Consider the following 20,237-nt stretch of genomic DNA (forward strand, 5'->3'; position numbering starts at 1 on the left):
GTTTGTTTGTTTTGTTGTTTCTTTTCAACTTGCCGCCACCGTCGTTCGCTGCGGGACGGGACGAGGGGAGTTTGGTTGTCCCGACCCCAGCTGAGGGTGGGGTGCGCGCGGGACCCCTTCCTGCGCGGGAGGGGTTTGAGACCGAGAACGCTAAAACGGCGAGAAAAAAAACCGCGAAAACAAAACCAGAAAAAAAAACCTAAAATATTCTGCTGGCTCGTACGGGGATCAAACCCTCCAGTTTCGCATTATTAGCACCACGCTCTAACCACCTGAGCTAACCGGCACAACGTCCATGCCCTCCCATGGGGTCCAGTGACATCCTATCAGATGCCTCGCCCCGCCCCCGCTCGTGGGATCTCGGCGGCCGCTCCGGGGGCCCGTGCGCATTTCCCGGCGCCCCTCGGCGGGAACGGCGCCAAGTCGGGAACGCGCGAGAGGGAGACCGCGGGAAAAAGGTGAGGGGGCGGAGCCGCCGCCTGGGCGGGAAAACGTGGGAAACCAAAACAGGTATACATCCGGTAGTCGTGGCCGAGTGGTTAAGGCGATGGACTAGAAATCCATTGGGGTCTCCCCGCGCAGGTTCGAATCCTGCCGACTACGAGGAATTTCTTTTCCTTCTGCTGGATATTGAGTGTCCCAAATCCTCTCGCTGTTTGCCTTTTTTTTTTTTTTTTAATACACGATAAAAATTCTCACCAGTGATAAACAAGGAAAACGAGGTATTTCAGAGGCGCTCTCCGAGAGCTCCAGCTCGGAGCGGGGCCCTCCCAACAGGGAGGGGATGCCCCCGGGCGCGCCCCCGCCCTTTTGGGCAGTCCGAGGCGGGGCTGCCCGCGGCCCGCCCGGCGCCGTGGCTTAGCTGGTTAAAGCGCCTGTCTAGTAAACAGGAGATCCTGGGTTCGAATCCCAGCGGTGCCTGGGCTATCCTCGGCCTTCCCGTATATTCATTTTGTGGGGCCGCCGCTTTCTCTCTGCCTCCGCGCAGCTCTTCCCGTGCCCGCTGCCCCTCTGCTCGCAGCGGCCCGAGCGGCTCCTGTCTCCATGGGTAGCGCGTAAGCTGGGCGGGGGCTCGATCGTTTTCGTCATTTCCCCCGCGGAGAGTGAGGGCTCTCCGTGTTGTTGCCTCCCACCCCGGGGGCGCTTTCTAGCGCCGTCTGGGGTCTCGGTCCGTGTCGTTTCAGACAGAAAATGGGCTGTGCCCTCCTGCGGGGCCGCCCGTGACAGGCAACACCTYTCCTTCATCCCCTCGATTCTTCACGCCCGACTGGACACACTCCCCCCTCCCAGGAAACCGACCCCGCGGATCAGATCCGAACCTCAGCGGCGGCAGCTTGTACCCGGCGCTGTAGGCGATCACGGCAAGATGCGAGCGCCTCCATAAGTGTGGGTTTATTCCCAGTTTCCGCTAATCGGCCTAAGGTGGGCGGGAGAGAAGCAGCACCAGCAACCCCCAAAACGGGGAGCGGCTCAAAAAGKATATGGCCCGTACGGGGATCGAACCCGCGACCTTGGCGTTATTAGCACCACGCTCTAACCAACTGAGCTAACCGGCCGGTCCGTGGTATGTTTGACCAGCATTCCCCGTGTCGGACTGCAGCCGGGATGGCGCAGTGTCTATGACTGGTCCGACCGCCGCGGAGCCGATCCCACCCGAGCCGATATCGCCTGCGCCGAACGGAGCCACAAATGCGTGAGCCCCTCCCTGCTGCACTTTCGTCCTCCGCTCGCCCACCCGGCCCACGCAGGGCTGATGCCCCCTCCGCTCCCACGCGCGTTTGTCGGGACCAAGCGGGCCCGCGAGTAAAAGCGGCACCACATGGGGCGCCGGCAGAAAAAAAGATGTCAGGAGTGGGATTCGAACCCACGCCTCCAGGGGAGACTGCGACCTGAACGCAGCGCCTTAGACCGCTCGGCCATCCTGACCRCTGCACGCGTTCCCCGGCCGGCCCAATTCGGCTCGGGCGCATCCCGGAGGGAGTCCCCAGRGTRGGCACRRATTCGGGCTCATGRGCAGAAACRGAACCCGCACGGCTCGGGCACGGCKATGCCAGGGCAGCACAGCACCCCAGCTCCCCCTACACCCCCAGGCAGTCTATAAATTATCTCATGGACCAACCCAAAACACCGCTTCGCAGCAGGACGCTCTTCTGTCTCACCCTCACTGAGCAYAGGTGAAGGCTACTCTCAGCACTTCTGTGTTGCAGACTTGCTTTCACCTGGCATAACATTACTGAGGGATAGTTTCGCACAGTTCGGTAGATTTATTACTCCTTTAAAATAATTGGACTTTGAATATCAAAACCACATATTCACATGACATTGCAGCAGTAATTTTCCAGTTAATGAGAGGGCAGCTAGAAGTAGGCGCTAGACCCTCAACTTTAGAATTTCCTCTAAACTAATACTTGGAAGAAAAAAAAAAAACCCACAACAATCAGGAATTCAGGTTCTGTTTCATAGGAGCATAACAGATACCTACTTCCCTTCTTCAATAAATATTCGAGCAGGGTATAAAAAGGATTCATTTAAATAGAAAAATCCTCCTCAAAAACAAAGGAGAAAGTGAAGTMTTCTTCTAARCCTTTGCTTTATTTTGTTACTTAAAACTCTAAAGTTTATAGTCTTACAACATYGTATTTAATGTTTTTTTCTTCATGCCCACCCAACCTCATCACTCAGTCTCTGCACTTTCCCCATCTCCTATTTGTCTCCCTTGTTCTTCTTTCACTTAATGTCTGTGCATCTCCTGTCCTGAAAAGGAAAATTTTCTAACTAGAAGGCATTCATAGAAAACCAAGAAACAAGCACATTTTTGTTTTAAAACACGAGCTTAACTTTGTTAACTTTATTAACCTTTATTRACTTTATTAACACGAGCTTAACTTTATTAACCTCATCTGTGGACAGATGATCAARTATCAGTATTGAAGCAAATTCTTGAACTTAATAACTTTCCAGATCAGTTAYAAAAATGTAGTTATCTATTCTAAATAAACTACCACCTCAAAACAGAAGTCTTTTGTTGAAGTCTGCACAGTTTCTTGTAGGTATAAATTACTTTCTGTTGGGTATTGCARAAGATAATTAGATGCCAAAGAGAATTTTGAGGTCAGCCAGAGTGAGCTTAGTGAAGGTCTCTCCTTTGCCTGCCAGAACCTGCTGGGCAAGACCTTTCTTCCTCTTCTGKAGTTGCAGGATCTTTTCTTCTACTGTTCCTTCACAGACAAACCTAAAAAGGAAAAAAAAGATAAGACAAAACAGAGCCACACCATCTCAAGTGCTACAAAAAAGTCAGKGTTACATAAACACTTGCCCAGTAAATTTCAAAAGATTAATCTTATTTAGAAATTAATAATTAGCCAATTATGTGACTGACAAAATAACACCTCTGAACAGAAACCAGCTGTCCTCATATCCAAAAATTGTAACATTTCAAATATAAATCTGATGCACTTCAGGCTGCAACTTTGGCCATCTGAATAAACAGTAATTCTGCAACAAAACTGTGTAAATGATTGTTTAATAACTGATGGCACCTCTACACCAAAACTATCGTGTACCCAAAATAGTATTTTAGATTCCAGTCTTTGAATGTGCTGTSCATCTACAATATCTAGGTTCATCTTTTAGTGTTTTGTTACAGATGCTTTTTGCAAAGTCAACTTTGCCATTTACTAGAAGTGCTCTATGTGTTTTTGTTAGTGGTACTAGAAAGGTCTAGGCTTACAGATCACACTGAAAAATTGCCACTCAATTAAGAGAAATGGTTTGGTATGCAAACTGTTCTCAGAAATGAACAGGACATTCCCAYAAACTCATAGGCTGAAAAACAAGAATCTCCTACTATCAAGACAGTAACATGCATGTAAGTGCCACACAGAACACATGAAAACATTTTTCTCTCAGTACCAGCCCTCAATCCCACAGTCAGACCTTGTGTCTAGCTTCAAGTAGACAAACCAAGGTCTTGTCTCACTGGCTAAAGGCAGACAGTGAGCAGCAGCTGCCTCATTTACTGACAAGTGAAATGCTGACCTGTGTATCACAACATCCTTCTTCTGCCCCACACGGTAAATGCGGTCACATGCCTGGTCCTCCAGAGCAGGATTCCTGCAAGGTAAAAAAAAAGTAAAAACAGCTGCCTCATTTTCCTGCCTCCAGGGAGCCCTGTTTTCTTACTCTGTAGAATTAAAACTGCTTCCAGGCTACCTTAGGTTTACCAGCCTGATGGCAAACATTCACCCTAATTGTACTTCATTTTGTCCTGGGTTGAAGGATTGCACAATTCCACACTAAGCCAGCTCYATGACTGAGACACCACTGGTCTGTGAACCCCATGTCTGGCCAACAGCTGGCACTCAGAGAAAGCTGAGCAGCTGGTGAGGAAAGAGAGGGAAGCAGAAAGGCACACCCAGTGAAAGAGGCTGTCATTCAGGAATATTAATATAAATTTGACAGTTACAGGGAATACTTGTCAGTGTAACTTCCATGTTGTACAAACATCTCTTTAACACTACTACTCAGCAGCTGGTTTTGTATGAGGCACATTAGTTTGCTTTGTAAGTTCCCATGAGCAACATTTAGTTAAAAAACCTGTGATTCTGACTTTGAGACAACACAAATATCAGCAGCTTGCACATACTGTTTTCATATGTAAAACCCAAAGGTARCTCTTGCTGTGTCCAGTTACTCACYATGCTCAACACAATCAATTTGTTCCAAGCCAAATTGCCTGCAGGCATTACTGCACCACTTCCATTACTGCAAGAAATTAAGGGGACTGCCAAGGAGCCGTCTGTGATACAGAGCTGCATACCTGCTGCTTTGGATTGCTGCTATACCCCTGTATTTTTTTACAGAACTGTATTTCATGGCAGTGAGCACTGGACTGACAAATCAGTGTCGTGGATGAAGGCTGTAGTAAAAACACTTTTCCACAACTAACCACGACTAGCCCTTACTCTAAACTAAACACTTCCCTCCTAACCTACTTGCATCAGACACCACAATAAATGCAGTAAGAAAGCAAGCAGCATGCCCCACATATATTTTCCAAGATGAAATTCGTATTTCCCTTTACCAGTGCATGTCAAGGAGAAACAGATGGTTTCCTCCAGTCARGTTCAGGCCAACACCTCCAGCCAGCAACGAGACCAACATCACCTTCAAAGCCAAAAGAGAGTTAGGGAGCCTGTTTACCATCATGAAGTCAGACATCACAGCTGCTCATTGCAGCTCTAGGGACTGCTTCCCTGCCCTGGCTGCATACCTGAGGCCCTTTGGGATTGTTATTGAATTCTTCTACCACATCCATYCTCTGTTTGGGATTAACAGAGCCGTCCACGGTGGCATACTTCAGCCCCAGGCGCTGCAGGTGCACAGCCACAACTTTGAGCATGCTCGTCCACTGAGACACAACCACACTGGAGAGAAAACAGGGAGTTCACAACAAGCTCTCTGTGTACTGCAACWGTTTGGTCATTTCAGTGTCTCACCCAAGCCACTGCAACAATTCAGGCATTCTTCCCCACTGCAAACTGGAGCCGAGCCCCTTCCCAATTCAGGAATAGAGGCACCTGTAGGTGTAGTGGTAGAACCTGCTGTGGAAGGCTAATACCCAATAAACTTCACATAAATTAAGTCTAACTTTCACCTCTATTTTTGGATTTTTACATCTGAGTCACAATGCTGAGCTTTTTCTGCAAAATTCAAAAAAAGCAACAACAAACTTACATTCCCCATGACCTCTCACTCCCCAATTTCTCAGACTAAACAGTTTGAAGCAATATGTTTGATAGTTTCTTGGAACAAAAGCAATGTTGATTCTCCCATTCTTATGATGGGAATGCTTTTTGCAAAAGACTGGAAAAAACCTTGCTACAAGTCCTCTCATCAATACATTCCTTTCTCTCTTAACAGGCTCACTTTTAATCTCTACTTTATTCCTACACTTTTTTGGGGTTGTGGGGTAGGTGAATATTCCTCATCACAAACAAATTATTCCCAATCCTGTTTCTGGAGTAAAGTCCTTCTGAGCCTCAAAGCCTGAAATTTCTCACATGTTCCCTAATGTTTACACTTACCTGTACCTTAAACTCCCCTCTTTTGTCTTAGCCTTTTTTTTCTCTCAACACTTGTGTTCCAACTACTGCAGTACTGTCACTATCTTACCATACCATGAGTTTTGTATTCAATTATTTTAAACTATTACTGCTGTTGTCAAAAAACAGKGTGCTTCTTTCAATCACTATGATTAAAGAAAAGGATGATTGCTAACCTTTTCTGAGGCTCTGAGTGACTCTGAATCGTTTTCAATTCAGCCAAGAGTTGAGCTATCTGCAGGAAAAAAAAAAGTATAAAACATTAGTCTGCTTGCTCTCATAATCCAGCTCATGCTTGGATATTCTTTATTAAAATAGAAAGTGATCAAAATAGTTTTTCAACTTGAATTTCTTCAGTGCTTAGAGTTTAAAGAGATTTTAGCAGTCATTGGTAAGAACACTCCCACAACAGAAAACAGGGTCAGGAAATCAAATCATACAAGCCTGTCATAGAGATTCCAACATTCCTGTGAGAAGTTATTGCAACCTCTCCTCTTGTTGCCATCCCTTTTTTCTAGCTCTTCACAAGCACCATGGTCTCACATGCAAGCTTTTCTGAACTTTTGTGAATCCACTATTTAAGAGTTTCACTGACAGTTTTTCAGCACATTCTCACAGCTTTTTTARAAGTACCCCCTCAACACCTGAGAAGTTGGAGCCTTCCCAGAAGTGCAGGCTGTCAACCTACTCATCTGATTTCATAAAACTGGCAACTTAGCCTGATCTGTAATTACCAAGGTGTGACAATTCATGAGCCATTTTAAAGGCAAGGTGCTGAAATCCAAGCTTGTCAAGGAAGGTAAGAAGCCACAACCAGAATACCTTGGTGCTCTCCCTGGTGACTTCAAAGATATCTGTTTGAAAAGCTGTGCCATTAAGGTAGACTGTTGATTTGGAATCAGGAGTGTGGAGCTCAGACAGTGTCAAAGCACCAAGTTGTTCCTCAATGGAGAGTGCAAGGCCTTCACTGTTCAAGTTAACTTGATCCAGAGCCTGTGGGAAGAAAGCAATATAATATGGGATCATAGTCAAGCCTGAGATCAAATTCAGTACTGATCCAGCCAGCACAATACCTGCTGAGGACAGCAGGTTTGAAGGATGCTATGCAATATGAAGGCAGAACAATTAAGAAACWCYACTGGATCAAACAGTCCCTTTGGAYCTTTATTSTGCCCCCAAAGGGGGAAAGCTTAGCCATGTGTGAACTTAGCCATCTCCCATGGTCCAATCTCTTCTTACAGCATTTAATAACTGCAGGATTAAAGGTGTTAGAAGATGAATTCCTATCTGTGCCTTTAATAGCTGAACTTATTCTACAGCTGCTTTATAAGACAGAGCCAAGAACTTTCAAAAGGTTAGTYTGCTTCATGCAAGGCAACCTCAAAGTACTTACAGGGCTCTCCAACACATGAGCCCTTGAGACAGGCTATAGCTGTATACTTTTCAAGGCTAGGTTAAGATTAAGACTTCATTACCATTAAAATTCTAGTTTCCTTTTTATCTGAATAAAGGTATTTCCAGAGACAGAGGTTCCCATATAAGTCATGCTGGGAAACTCTTCAGTAGAAGGCAAGCCCATCTAAAACATCTTGGACTTTAAAACTGAGACCTAAAATTGACTCAGTTCATACTCCTGTAGCTAAAAGAAGCAAAGATGTTACCAAGTCTGTTAACTTGCATAAACATTTTAAAAATCCCCAGAAAACCCCTCATACCACTACAACAAAATGCAATTACCACTTTCAGTAAGGAGAGATGGCAGCAGCACTGACGGAGCCTCAAGAGCATGGACAAGACATGGGCAGTACTTGAGACCTGGGAGGCACTTTGTGACTCTGTTAGAAATTCCTTTTGACTGACTCCAAACTCTCGTGCAACTGTCAAGGAAGGAAAACAAAACATCASGAGTTCTTGGAGGCTTTTCCAAGCACTGCCCATGCACCCCCAGGAAAAGGTTAATGAATGAGAGCCAAGAATCAACAGGCAAGCAAATACCTGATTTAAAACAGGAACCCATCAACTTCCACTTCCATTAAAGAAAGAAAAGGCAACAGCACAAGTCAGAGTATCATATACCATACACTAATATCRACATCTATTCTCTAAGCAATTAGACCTTTATTTTAAAGGAAATTTTAGTCCCAGAAGGGTTAAGAGATTTTCCCAGAGCCCCAACACTTTTAGAATATTAATATATGATTATTTGTAACCTGAGGGGGGCATTTTCCAAAGAATTKCTAAGCCCTGATCCCAGGTCTGTTCCCCCTCCTGAACTATGCACTTAAGAGGCACTTCTGCTAATGTTTTCAGTGGAGGGTGTGCTCAAACCTTTCTCAAAGGGRTTACCACCATCATACTCTCTGCCTTCATTTTTCTGCTCTTGTCTCTTTAGATAGGATTGTAGTGTTGACCTGGAAAAACAAGACAAAGACACTGGGACTTACAGCAAGAAAAGAAGCAAAAGGGACCTGAGCTTAGCAAGCTGATGATGCACTAAGACAAGGAAGGTTGCATTAATCACTCAAAAACTGATCACAAAAAAAAAAACAAACCCAAAAACCCAGGTTTGTTTGATTATGATCAAAACAAAGGTCCATTTTGGAAATCTGATGCTGGCTTGCTTTACAGTCATCTGGAGAGGCCAGCRTAATTTCCAACTGTACAGGTATCATAGAGCAAAGATGATAATTCTCTGTTTTACAGGTGCTCACACATCACTATTTAAGAACTACTGTTGCAATTCCAAATCTTTGGAGCCTTGAAATYAATGTGATTAAGTGTAAGGCTAGAATACAAAGTTCATACCAGGCATGAATATATAGGAGAAAAATAAATTAATCAGTTTTTCCTACTACCAGAGCAAGAAATGTATTTTCAAACATACTTGACAGAAGCCAGAAGGGGAAAAATGCAAGAGTTTGGATAGCAGGAGTTTGTTCAAAAGCTCATCTCATCTGAAGTGATCTCTCTTCTGATTTCCAGATCATAAGAAACAAACCCACAAAATACCATCTCTCTTGCCATGTTCATACCTGGATCTTGCAAAGAGCACATTGTACACAGMCTGCTCCTCTGCTGAAAGTTTTAACTGATGCAACTGTGTGCTACGCTGGGGCAGAGATACCTGAAATAAAAATCCACAGGATCAGATATAGAGCAAAAATCTCATAGAAYWTCACAAAACCAGCACAAACTGCAGGAAGGCAATGGAATGATGCTATAGTTGTTGAGGGTGAAGTTCTTACCAAGGGCTTGCCAGCTGAATCCAGCTGGTTCTTAGTTCTCTGCAGTAAGAGGGTCCTGGTTAAGAGGCTCAGCCTCTCTCCTCCTTTTTTTGTGTTGTTATCTACCTGGTACTTCCACACTTTGTATTCRTCAAAAGGAGAGCAACGTAGAAACCTAGACAGGGAGGAAGGAGGCTTCATATCAAGGGAAGAAGAGTTCCAGTTGCTGGAGTGACCAGGACAAAATTCCTTGCAATTCCTTGCTACCAAAACAAAAAATTTCCAAATGCCGTAACTGCATCACCAAGAAGCAGTAAAACAGTTGCACTGTAATGGTGGTGATAACTTGTTTGCTCAGATGTCTTACCATCACTTATACTGTAAGCACCTSTGATTCTGTACCCATCAYTTCCTTTTAGCCCATTATGTTTCARGCAAATCACCAGCAAACAAARGACATCAAGATGCAGAAGCACTTGTCAAAAAGCATATTCATCTGTTACTTCAAACTATTAAACTTCTTACTTGACAATTAATTTCAMTTATCAAAAATTACTTTCAAATGCAAGTTCCCTCTGGTTGTCTAACACCATWTGTAATCCTTCCCCCCTCAGCAATRAGAAGCACCYRTTTATCATTGTTCAGMRAAGTCAAAGTTTTCACCCTTTCCTTCAATGCCCTTGTAGCACAACACTCTTAGATCCTCCTAGGTTGCCCTGGTAGCAACAAGATTAACTYATAAAACTTCTGTTCATTAAAGCTGGTTTTGTGCATACTCATCCTGAAGACACAGGAGATCCACAGTAATTTCTCCTTTGTCCTCCATGGAAGCAGAAAATCTACAGCAGACACATGGTCAGCCTTGTGCAATGCCTCARCCACAGCCTTTGCAACCCAGTGCCCAAAGTGTTAAAGTAACTCATCTCACTACTCCACATATCTAAGAGACATCTCAAACYTAGAAACAACTTCAGCACTTGATCAAAGAATTTCTAGGACAGGATCCCTGTCACATACAGCCCTCACCTCAGGAGAGAATACATGTCCAGCAAGTTGTTCTGTATYGGTGTCCCAGTGACAGCCCATCTGGCACTGGCTCTCAGTTTGCACACAGCTATGGAGGTTTGAACCCTTGGGTTTTTRATATTGTGAGCTTCATCCAGTATAATTCGAGCCCAAGCTACYTTGAGCAGAGGGGAACAGGGTGATGATCCACTCTGAAAGAAAAAGCAGATTGTTATCTGGAGCAAAACCTTGATAGGCTCTCCAAGGAGCCACAAGCAAACATATTTTACCAGCAAGAAGCTTTTCCTGATGTTAGTCAGCAGCAATTTGTGCTCTTTCTGTCATGCAAGAAACTGTCTCCAAAAATCATCTCTTTAAAGCTGCCATGACAGTTTATAAGCTGAAAACTGTAATATATTTGCCTGATCTTAATAAAAGTTTCTAGTATTTTGCTCTTATTCTGGCTTTAAACATTTTATTATATAATGTTTTTGCTTCAAGAGGCATTTCATATCAGTACAACTTTGCTATGCTGAGATCAAGGACCACATATAATTACTCTTATATCTCAAAAATTTTATGGATGCCACCTAGAAGTTTCAGGAAATTCCAAATCCTGTTTTCTTCAAGAGCTACACCTGGAGTTATGCATAGAGGTAGGAGACAGCAGCATCCACACCAGCAAGGGACTTCCTYTACACTGTGTAATCATTTTAGTCAGCACTCAGCAATCACTTCATTATTTTCACAGCCCAGCAAGCACATGTTTCTTCAAGGCAGCATGGAAGCTCTCTCAGTATCAGTTCAGACTGACACAGAGTTTGAGCACAACAGGTTTCTCGTAGTTTAAAATGACATTAGTGCTTCAAGCAACAAAGAGCATCAAATGAGAGAGTGTACTGCTCTTTCACTTCAAATGGAGAGCAAGATTCACCATTGCATCCTTAAAATTACTTTTTAATACAATTGAACTGTATTCAATGTAGCATATTCTGTAATTCTACATAATGTGAATATATCTCTTCTTGCTGCATTTCACAACACTTTCAGCACTTTGCTTTTATAAAAATAATCAATAGGGGCTTATGAAAAAAAAATTTCAAGCTGCTGCTCACAGTAGCACACATAAGGTGCTACTTAAAACAACAATGGTTTGCAACACCTCAGAACAAAACCTTAAGGCAATTCCCTACTGACATTATGGCTTCTCACCGTCACGTCATGGTCCTGAGCAGGGACTTCCCCCTCCTCTTTGCTTGTGGGAACCTCCTTGGAGAGAAGGCTGTAGGTTGTGACAACAACATCATATCCAGAAAGCCTGGATAAAGGGAAAGCAGTCATCAGGAGCAACAACAAACAAGGAATTAATTTTGCAAGACAAATTAAATGTGTGAAAAATGCATTTAAGAAAACACAGCTCTACAGGAGCTGAAATGCTGAGTTTTACAGAAAACTGAGCTTCACAGAAGTCAAAAAGGAAAGATGTGTCATCCCCATTTTAGTGTCTACTGGAAGTAGACAAGCTCAATATGACAATAAATGCTCATTGTCCAGAATGCACACCACATGGGATGAACCCTGCTTAGAGCCTGGCACCCAGAAATACTGCTCAGCATGGCCTGAAGAGGTCTAGGAAATTCTCTGATCTATAAATACAGCTGATAAAAACTACAACTACAAAGCACTAGCATGGACAAAACTGCCACTGACAATATCTGCAAGCAAGAGATATCTTAGAGATCACACACCTCTTTTATTGCTATCAGAAGCAGCAGCAGCCTCCACTAGAACCACTGAGCATGGGTACAGGCCATAAATGTTTTACTAAATACACCCTGACAGCATACTTTAGGCCTGACTTTCTGTATCTTCTGCATTTCAACGCTTCACATYCTTCCACTCTACAGCCACTGAATTTCAATTTTGATAAACACAGTTTCTTGTCATGTAGTATTTTGCCTTTCTTGATCATATTGATGGTTTAGCACTTACACCTCTGCATGCTTATCTCGATTTGGCCCRTGGTACAAATAAACCCTCAGTTTGCCAAAGGCCACACGCCTCTCAATCTCCTTCTTCCAGTGATGGATCAAGGATGCAGGACAAATGACTAAMGTGCTGTGGGAAGGGACAACAGTGGAGTCTGAAAGAAAACATTGCACACAGATTTCAATGTTGTCACATCAGACTAGAACAAAGACAGAATTTTTGGAAATTCACAATTGAGAGTGTCCAACCAGTTCCATAAGGATACAAATTGTGGACACAAAAGCAGTAYTCTTTAAAAARGCAGTAACATCCCTAATGTCTAGGRACAAGATAAAGTAATCTTTGGAGGAAGACTGGGAAAGAAAAAAAGATCAGACTTTTTAAAGTCTTTATGAAAACTTGCATATGTTTAAAAAAAGATGAATTTTTTTTCGAACCCAGCATATGCTGGTTTTAACTATTCTAGGAAAACAGTAAAAAAAATCGCCAAACAATACAAAGTAATGAGTTGGAAAATCCTACACATCCAATGGAAGACAAAAATGATGACMCTGTCAAGAGAAAGGCCATGCAAGRAAGCACAGTAAAATTAAGCCAAATGAAAGTTTCCTGCAGAAGGAAAGTGAGCAGAGATACAGTGTGTTATTCTATGACCCATTGATCTATAATGCTTTAGGTATGTCCAATGGCACTTCMTCATAATGTACGTGCTGCAGGATGGAAACAATTCCATACCATTTTTTGTTAGCCATATTTCTAATGTCTCCTTGCTTTTCTCTGTCTTCAGCTGCTTCTGGGCCAGAATGAGAGCAATCATTGTCAGAGTCTTCCCCAAGCCCATGTCATCCGCTGCAAAAAGACACACACAAGTTATCACCTGCAGAAATCAGCYCTCTTGGCTTAGATCTACACTGAGGTAAACACTACAACAGAGGGTGTCCTGGGGACCCCAGCAAATAAAAAATACACAGATTGAAATTTTAGGGTATGATTTAGTAATTGTAGTTGTTAATAGGGTACAGAAAAAAGCCCTTTCTATATGCCTACAAAATAACCAGTTATTTGCTTTCAAGTAAGTTACACATAAAATTTTGCTGCCTTAAATATGCCCTGCAAAATCCACTCTTCCCATCCTGTTGCTCACCCAGAATTCCTCCACAGGGCCTCTGACTCTCTCTCCAGAGRAGCCATGCAAGTGCCTGTTTCTGGTGCTGCAGCAGTGGAACCTGAGGGGGTGAGACAGAGGATTTGAAARAAATACCTTGCAAAATTTAGACACTTCTGCTTCCTTTACTAATTATCCTTTCAACTGTTTTTCTGCAATCTTGCTAAAAGTTTACCTACCTGCTCTTTTTCCACATGGACTGGGATACCCAAGACAAGCAGCTCCTGAAGACAGGAGGTCAGCAGTACCAYAGATGGGTCTTCCCAATGCTTCATGCACAAACCAGCCTAGTGCCCCACAGTGCTCTGAGAGCAGATGAAGAGGCTCCTTCAGCTGGAAAATCCACCCCAGACTGCCCTGCTTACAACAGCTGTCACTGTCAGGGAAAGGCATTGAGARCATTTCCCCTTTTCTCACCAAATCTAAAACTCTTACAACAGGAAGAGGGACTACATACTACCATCACAGGACATTCAATGGCCTTCCCCACCTCTGAAAAGGCCCCAAGACAATGTGACAAGTGACATGACATATATGCATCTACACACCATCCTGTAGAGGCATGTGCCTTCCAATACCTCGCACATAACCTCAAATATGAGTTCTGCATCACCTCACAGATAAACAGCCATTCTTGGCAGATCAGAACTGACTACTCTGGAGTCCATTGCATTGCATGAACTCAATCACCTGCAACACTTCCTTGAGAGATTTCTTCCAGCTCACAAGCTAAAATTAAGCGAGGTTCTCAGCCTGTCCCTCACACCTCTGTTCTGCCAGTCATGCACAAACAACATGTAATGGATGGAATGTAATTAGAKTATCTCTTTCCATCAGGATGCAAAGTATCTCAAAGTGGGAAGGAAGGAATGCTCTAGGGTACCACTCAGAGGTTATGATTCATTCATCAATGTGACAACTTCCATCTTTGACAACCTACCTTCAGTCCAGGGGGATCTTCAGCTGCTGTCTCCTCTGTTGGACAGGATTCTAGAGATTTGTGAAGATGATTAATAGCCTCAAATATGGCACTATGTACAGCCCTGATTCGGTTTTCTGTCATTCTTCCCCCATACAGATTCTGCACACCAAAGTTCACTGCAAAGATAGAGTATCAGAGATGTGTTCACAAAGCTAACTTTGCCTAACAGGTCTTTCACCACAGAGATTGACTTTGGTGGCTACAGATGCCTGGGGGACAGTATGAAGCTCACAGTAACAAAGAAGGTTTATTACTCACACCTATATCCACAAGTTGCAGGATTATTTCAGAAATAGTACTCAACAGTGTTCTGTTTAATGACAAAGTCTTTTTATACTTACTTCCAAAACTTTGGCCACTGGAACCCAAAGTAACAGCAGCTGAGGGGTGACTGTGTGAGCCTGCAGAGGCTTTTGCTGTRGGATCCTGGAGTGGGAGTGGTGTTATCAACTTTGTACCACCTGGCCTGYCAAATGGATTAGACAAAGGTTCTTCCTGGCAGATGCTGCTTGTGCTGTCCTGCCCTTAAGGAGAAAGGAATCACAGGCTGAAAAGGCTGCACAGTGAACCTCAGAACCTTACTCTACAGCCCAGAGAAGAGCCTTCATTTTGCCCAATAGTCTGCTTGCAAAGTACTGTGAAGTGGTGACACCAGTTTAATAGCAGGTTACTCATCACCTGAGCCACTACAAGTACCAACATGTGCTCTTGGCTGCTGCTGTGACAGGCAATGAGCTCCAGCCTCAATCTGTGGTTTACAGCAACACAGTGAGCTCTGCAGCTCTGATCAGAGTAGTGCAGACAGTCAGTTTTGCACACTGTTCCCAGATGATTTGTTAATTTTGAAGACTTCTCTCTTGTCAATATTTTGAACATAAAAACTATTGAAACCTCCAAGAATAAATKGGCCAAGAACTGGTGAGCTTTTCTCTCTCAGGAATGGCACACCGAAAGCTGCCCATTTTGAATCTGGTAACTGGAACATTCAGTCACAACAACATGCATAAACAGCATAGTTCCATAACACAACAGAGGCAGTTAACACTTCATTGGCATTTTCTCATAGAGATAGCTGTCTCAATCATGTAGCCAAAGCTGGAAACCAAACTAGCCCTGGATTTTAATCATGGGAGGAAACTCCCTTGGGAAGCCACTACACTTTTTCCATTCATCTGCTCCCAGACACACATTTTGCAATTAACACTTTCCATCTTCAGTAAATCTTAAGAGACAAACTTTATATAGGCCATATGCTACATATAAGTTTATGCTGTATTTCCTCCATATTAACAACTGTTTTAAGACAAACTGTCTCATAAACTTCTGAAGAAAAAAAAATTAGCCCTACCTTTTTCACTAGTATCTGCTGTTGAAATGTTAAGAGCACTAAGCGAAGCTTCCAAATCCTGCACTTGCTTTAATAACCGTTGCCCTTTATCTGGCAGCAACTGAATGTCCACTGTAGCCAATGTACTCTGTAAAACGAGAAAGAAACCAAAACCTGAGTGTGGTTACCAAGCTCTCTGCCAATACAGGTCAGAAGTCTAAAAAGAACTAATCTTATCCCATTTTAATTTCTATCTTGATACTGTTCTGTAATCTCCAAAAGCTTTCAAGCACCATTCAGTGCAATTAAATAGTCTTTTATCAGAAAATAACTAACGATTAGTGCTCTTTAGAAAAGATAGGACACAGGGACTCCTTTTTATGAAACAGGTAGTCAAGTGACTTGTACAATCTTAACATCTCTCAAAGCACACAACATTTGACCTACTWGCATGCTTCTTCCTATACTTGCACAAACAACAGTACTGACTTTATTTCAAAGTTCTGTTCTGAACTCTAGGTGAACCAGGGGTTCATAATAAAAACTGTAGAACATAGCGATTGGCAATTACTTATTTAAAAAGAAAAAGCTAACRGACAGGTAGTTAATATCACTCTAGTGTGAGCTTTCATAACTGGATCATTCCTACTGCACAAGGCCAAGAAAGCCTACCAGAAACAGCCATGTTATTTACAAAGGTTAAGCTGGCTGTGCCCTACTCCATCTTATGSGAATTACTTCCAGGGTAAAAGACAAGACACAACCTCAGGTGGGTCAAAACTGAGCACCCCCAAATGCAGAAGGTTGCATTACCTTGGTGGTAATTGTTTGGTATATGCTTAATATAGCCAGTCTGTGCACAGGCTGAATTCCCTCCCAAGCCACATCCTCCTAAACCATACTTCAAGTTTCTGCCCTGAGGAGATACCATATTCTGATGCCTGTCACAAGGAAGTAACCTGACAACAGAACAATAAATACCCCAAATAACAGGTGCAATAAATGACCTTTTTCTGTTTCAGCTGGACTACAAGATGGTTATGAAGMACTTTAGGGTCCTGGGGTCCTTCCATGTGATGGGATGCTGCTGCTCCTGGCAAAGATGTCTTCTGCACATTCTTTCCTGATTTTCCTGAAGGAATCTCATCTGATTTTTCAGGCTTACTTTTACCTGATGAGGAACAAACAAATTGTACTTCATCACTGTCACTGCCAGAGTCTTCACCAGCAGGCTGTGGCAGCCCTGGCCCGATTGGTGTCTTGGGCAGCTCTGCCTCTGCACCTCCCCTCAGGGCAGGACACTGCRATGCTGACTGTGCTCCTGCTGGGCAAGTGACATCTTTAGACATCACTTGCATTTCACCATTCTTCTGACCAGTGCAATCTTTCTCTCTTGCTTTTTTATCCCCACAACTTTTAAAGCTTTTTTCTCCAAGTTGCTCCTGCACTGGAGGCTTGGTAYTTATGCTTTGCTTTCCAAGACTTAGTGGCAAGAGTTTTGATCTCAGGTCTGGCTCCTTGTCCACACATTCAGAAGGCTTCTTGGATTCCCTGACATACTTGCCTTCCTCTGAARGTGTGTTTTCCCCTTTCCTGGCCTCAGAAAGGCCAAATTTAGATCCAGACACTGCAGTGTCCTGAAGTTCTGGGTCACTTTTACTTCCTGTTGATGACTTCTTTTTAGTTTTAAGCCCTTCTGTGTCTGTGGAGGAATCAGAGGTTGATTCCTTTTCATGTGACAGCTGCACACTCTTGTTCTCTGCTTTAACTCCTTTTGCTTTACTTTCCTCTYCATTTCCTTGCTTCATTTGTTTCCAGGATAATGGTGCACAATTCTTGTCCAGCACTTTGAATGGATTTCTTTGGCTAGTGGGAGGTGCTGTGCTGGGCTGGGATTCCAAGGCTTTTRAAACTTTGGCAGCTTTTGGATCCTGCAATATATACAAGAGAGTAAATACTAACATACAAATAATTAAAGTGTTARCTACACACACAACATGGTCACCTGAAGCAACACTTCATTCTCTACAAAGATCATCCTTCCTATCATTTTAATAGATTCACATAAACATTTGTAAGAAATCCAAAACAAAACTGCTGWTTTTTCTACTTTTTTTGCCATTTCAACTGTTTTTTGGGATCAAGTCCCAACACCACAATCTCTAGAAAAGAGGACAGCCAGGAAWCAAATGCAAGWTTTTTCTAAGACTGGAGAACAGTGAGCACTTCACACAGCTTAGAAGAAAGTGAAGTCTCACCTAGAGGACAGCAGGCTGATACACATTTCAGCTGGAAAATATAAAATCTCCTACTAAGCTGTTTCAGAGGCAATTACTGTATGTGGAATGAAAAGTCATGCCGGAATAAGGTGAAATACACTATAAATGTGAAATACAAATGAAACCCTCATACCTTCCATGGAATACTTCCACACCATCTCTTCCCATTCGACTTACTTTTAAGGCACCGGTAAAACAACCTATCAACRATTAAAACAAGATTTCAACCCCAGGAACCAGTAAAGAAGCTCCAAGCATTCTTTAAAAAGTACTTTGCACCAAAAACCATCACAGACAAGTTCTCTTAATCTGTACTTTATATTCARACCTTTGCCTAACAAAAAGCCATGAACATTGGCAACAGCTTTTTATGGGAGTATCGTTCCCTGCATAAAGATTCAGAGAATTTGGGTTTAGTTTGGGGGTTTGAATTTTTTTTTTTTAATTTTAGCAATAAAAGTGTAACTGCTCAAGCAAAAATATTGTGTTTAGAGCCTTAGAAGCATCTTATGATTTCAAGGTATAAGGAAACAGCTYTTCTTTTAGTTTCACTGTACAGGACACCTCATCTTTATACCAGTTCAGGAACAGAAACACTTTGCATGTTCTTTCTTTCTTAAACTAGCAGCCAACCAGGACTGCTGCAAGAACATTATCAGAATTAATACTRGCAAATTTGATGCTGAGTTTGGATGAATGCAACTGGTTCTGTTCAGTTCTGTTAAAAACAAACATTATCTGATGACCCATGTTTGTACTATTGGACATAACTGCTAATAGAAGTGGCAAACATTTGGAAACAAAGTGAAGGCGTCAGGGCTCAATGACTCTCTTTGATTTTAAAAGGAAACTGCAAGTCAGACACCATCAAATAATKCCACATGTTTCAACTTGTACAACAAACCCGCATTTCCACTTTGAAAGACTGGCAGCTTTACTCTCTCACTTGTTCATAAATAATAGAGCTAAGATCCTTCTGATCCTAAAAATAACGACCTTTATATTTAAGAGGCAGCATCCTACAAAGTAAGCCTTCAAATATGCCATAAAAATGAGATACGCTAATGACAGCCCTTCTTTTCCCGGAGGACACAGGTACAGCTTAGGTGGATGTTAAATCCTCATTACAGAAAAACTATTAAATCACAGGATTCAAGTTTTCTGACCTGTAACTGCAAATATTAAAAGATCATTAGTTACAAGCAGTTTGAGAAGATTATTTTATGCGCTGAAAATAGGATAAAGAAGAAAGAAGGAATACAGGATTTACCCATTTTAAAGCAAACATCCAGTTTTTTWAAAAAATTGAGGAACTTACTGGTATTCATCTCTGCCCGGCTGCTGAACCAGGACTTGAAGCTCCACCACGCACCCCTCATGGATCAAGCAGTGAGAAGCAGGAACACTGTAAGACGAAAAGGAAAAGCGGAAGAATAGACGAACTGCGCAGGAAACTGCCAGGCAAAACAATCACTTACGACAAAACAAAGACTATGCAAGAAACCAAGTTTGCGACTGCTGACACAGCAGTGAACTTCCCTCAGGACAGCCACGTGTGTCCCCCATCCCAGAGCCCCGCTCCCGCCGCCCCCTGCCCTGCACCCACTGTGCCGGGAGGACGAAGCCGCAGGCAGCGGGGCCCTGCGCCCCGCACACGTAGAAGCTCTTCCCCTTGTTGGGGCCATCGCGCACGCCCGTTTTCAGGAAGCACAGGGACCCTGCGGAGCGGAGAAGAGCGGAATTGTCAGGCCGAGCTCCCACACACCGCCCCTCACCCCGGGAGCCCCGGGCCCCCTCACCGTGCTCGGCGCACGGAACAGCCTCCATCGCCGGGCAACCCCACCGCGCCGTCCTTTGAATGGGCCAACCGGCCCGGCCGCGCATCCACCAATCAGCGCGGGGCAGGGGGCGCGCCAGCCAATCACCGCTGCGCTGGTCGCTCTGATCCCGCCCACCCCGCGCGCCCCAAGGGCGGGAACAGGATGRGGGCGTGGCCATGGACAAAGGGGCGTGGTTATCACTCATGGGCGTGGCCTCCGCCCCCGGCCCAGGGGCGCCTCCGGCACGGCCGCGCTCCCGAAGCGCTCCCAAATCCTCCTAGCTGGACATAAATTCATCTTCAAATATTTAAATTTTAACAATAAGTTGAAATAACAGTACTA

General features: G+C 43.6%; 1 protein-coding gene and 4 non-coding genes across 5 annotated transcripts; 2 read left to right on the plus strand and 3 right to left on the minus strand.

The window, feature by feature from the left end:
* The first annotated feature begins 521 nt into the window (after positions 1-521).
* On the plus strand, positions 522-603 carry TRNAS-AGA (transfer RNA serine (anticodon AGA)). The gene has a single exon. It is a non-coding gene; the product is annotated as a tRNA-Ser (tRNA).
* A 244-nt stretch (positions 604-847) lies between these two features.
* TRNAT-AGU (transfer RNA threonine (anticodon AGU)) lies at positions 848-921 on the plus strand. The gene has a single exon. It is a non-coding gene; the product is annotated as a tRNA-Thr (tRNA).
* Positions 922-1,482: 561 nt separating this feature from the next.
* TRNAI-AAU (transfer RNA isoleucine (anticodon AAU)) lies at positions 1,483-1,556 on the minus strand. The gene has a single exon. It is a non-coding gene; the product is annotated as a tRNA-Ile (tRNA).
* Positions 1,557-1,843: 287 nt separating this feature from the next.
* TRNAL-CAG (transfer RNA leucine (anticodon CAG)) lies at positions 1,844-1,926 on the minus strand. The gene has a single exon. It is a non-coding gene; the product is annotated as a tRNA-Leu (tRNA).
* A 725-nt stretch (positions 1,927-2,651) lies between these two features.
* On the minus strand, positions 2,652-19,955 carry TTF2 (transcription termination factor 2). Its single transcript, XM_057364185.1, has 23 exons — positions 19,875-19,955; positions 19,682-19,793; positions 19,394-19,480; positions 18,209-18,275; positions 16,804-17,727; positions 15,818-15,944; positions 14,811-14,993; positions 14,428-14,585; positions 13,467-13,548; positions 13,058-13,171; positions 12,326-12,476; positions 11,546-11,651; positions 10,355-10,545; positions 9,350-9,503; positions 9,137-9,228; positions 8,433-8,515; positions 7,842-7,981; positions 6,927-7,097; positions 6,281-6,339; positions 5,273-5,426; positions 5,084-5,166; positions 4,039-4,113; positions 2,652-3,232 (listed from the first exon to the last, which is right to left on the minus strand). Exons 1-23 carry the CDS (start codon positions 19,900-19,902, stop codon positions 3,088-3,090), a joined length of 3,486 nt encoding a protein of 1,161 aa, XP_057220168.1. The 5' UTR covers positions 19,903-19,955; the 3' UTR covers positions 2,652-3,087.
* Positions 19,956-20,237: the final 282 nt, after the last annotated feature.

Source organism: Malurus melanocephalus, unplaced genomic scaffold, assembly GCF_030028575.1.
Source record: "Malurus melanocephalus ecotype Western Australia unplaced genomic scaffold, MMel_1.1 scaffold_36, whole genome shotgun sequence".
Lineage (NCBI taxonomy): Eukaryota > Metazoa > Chordata > Aves > Passeriformes > Maluridae > Malurus > Malurus melanocephalus.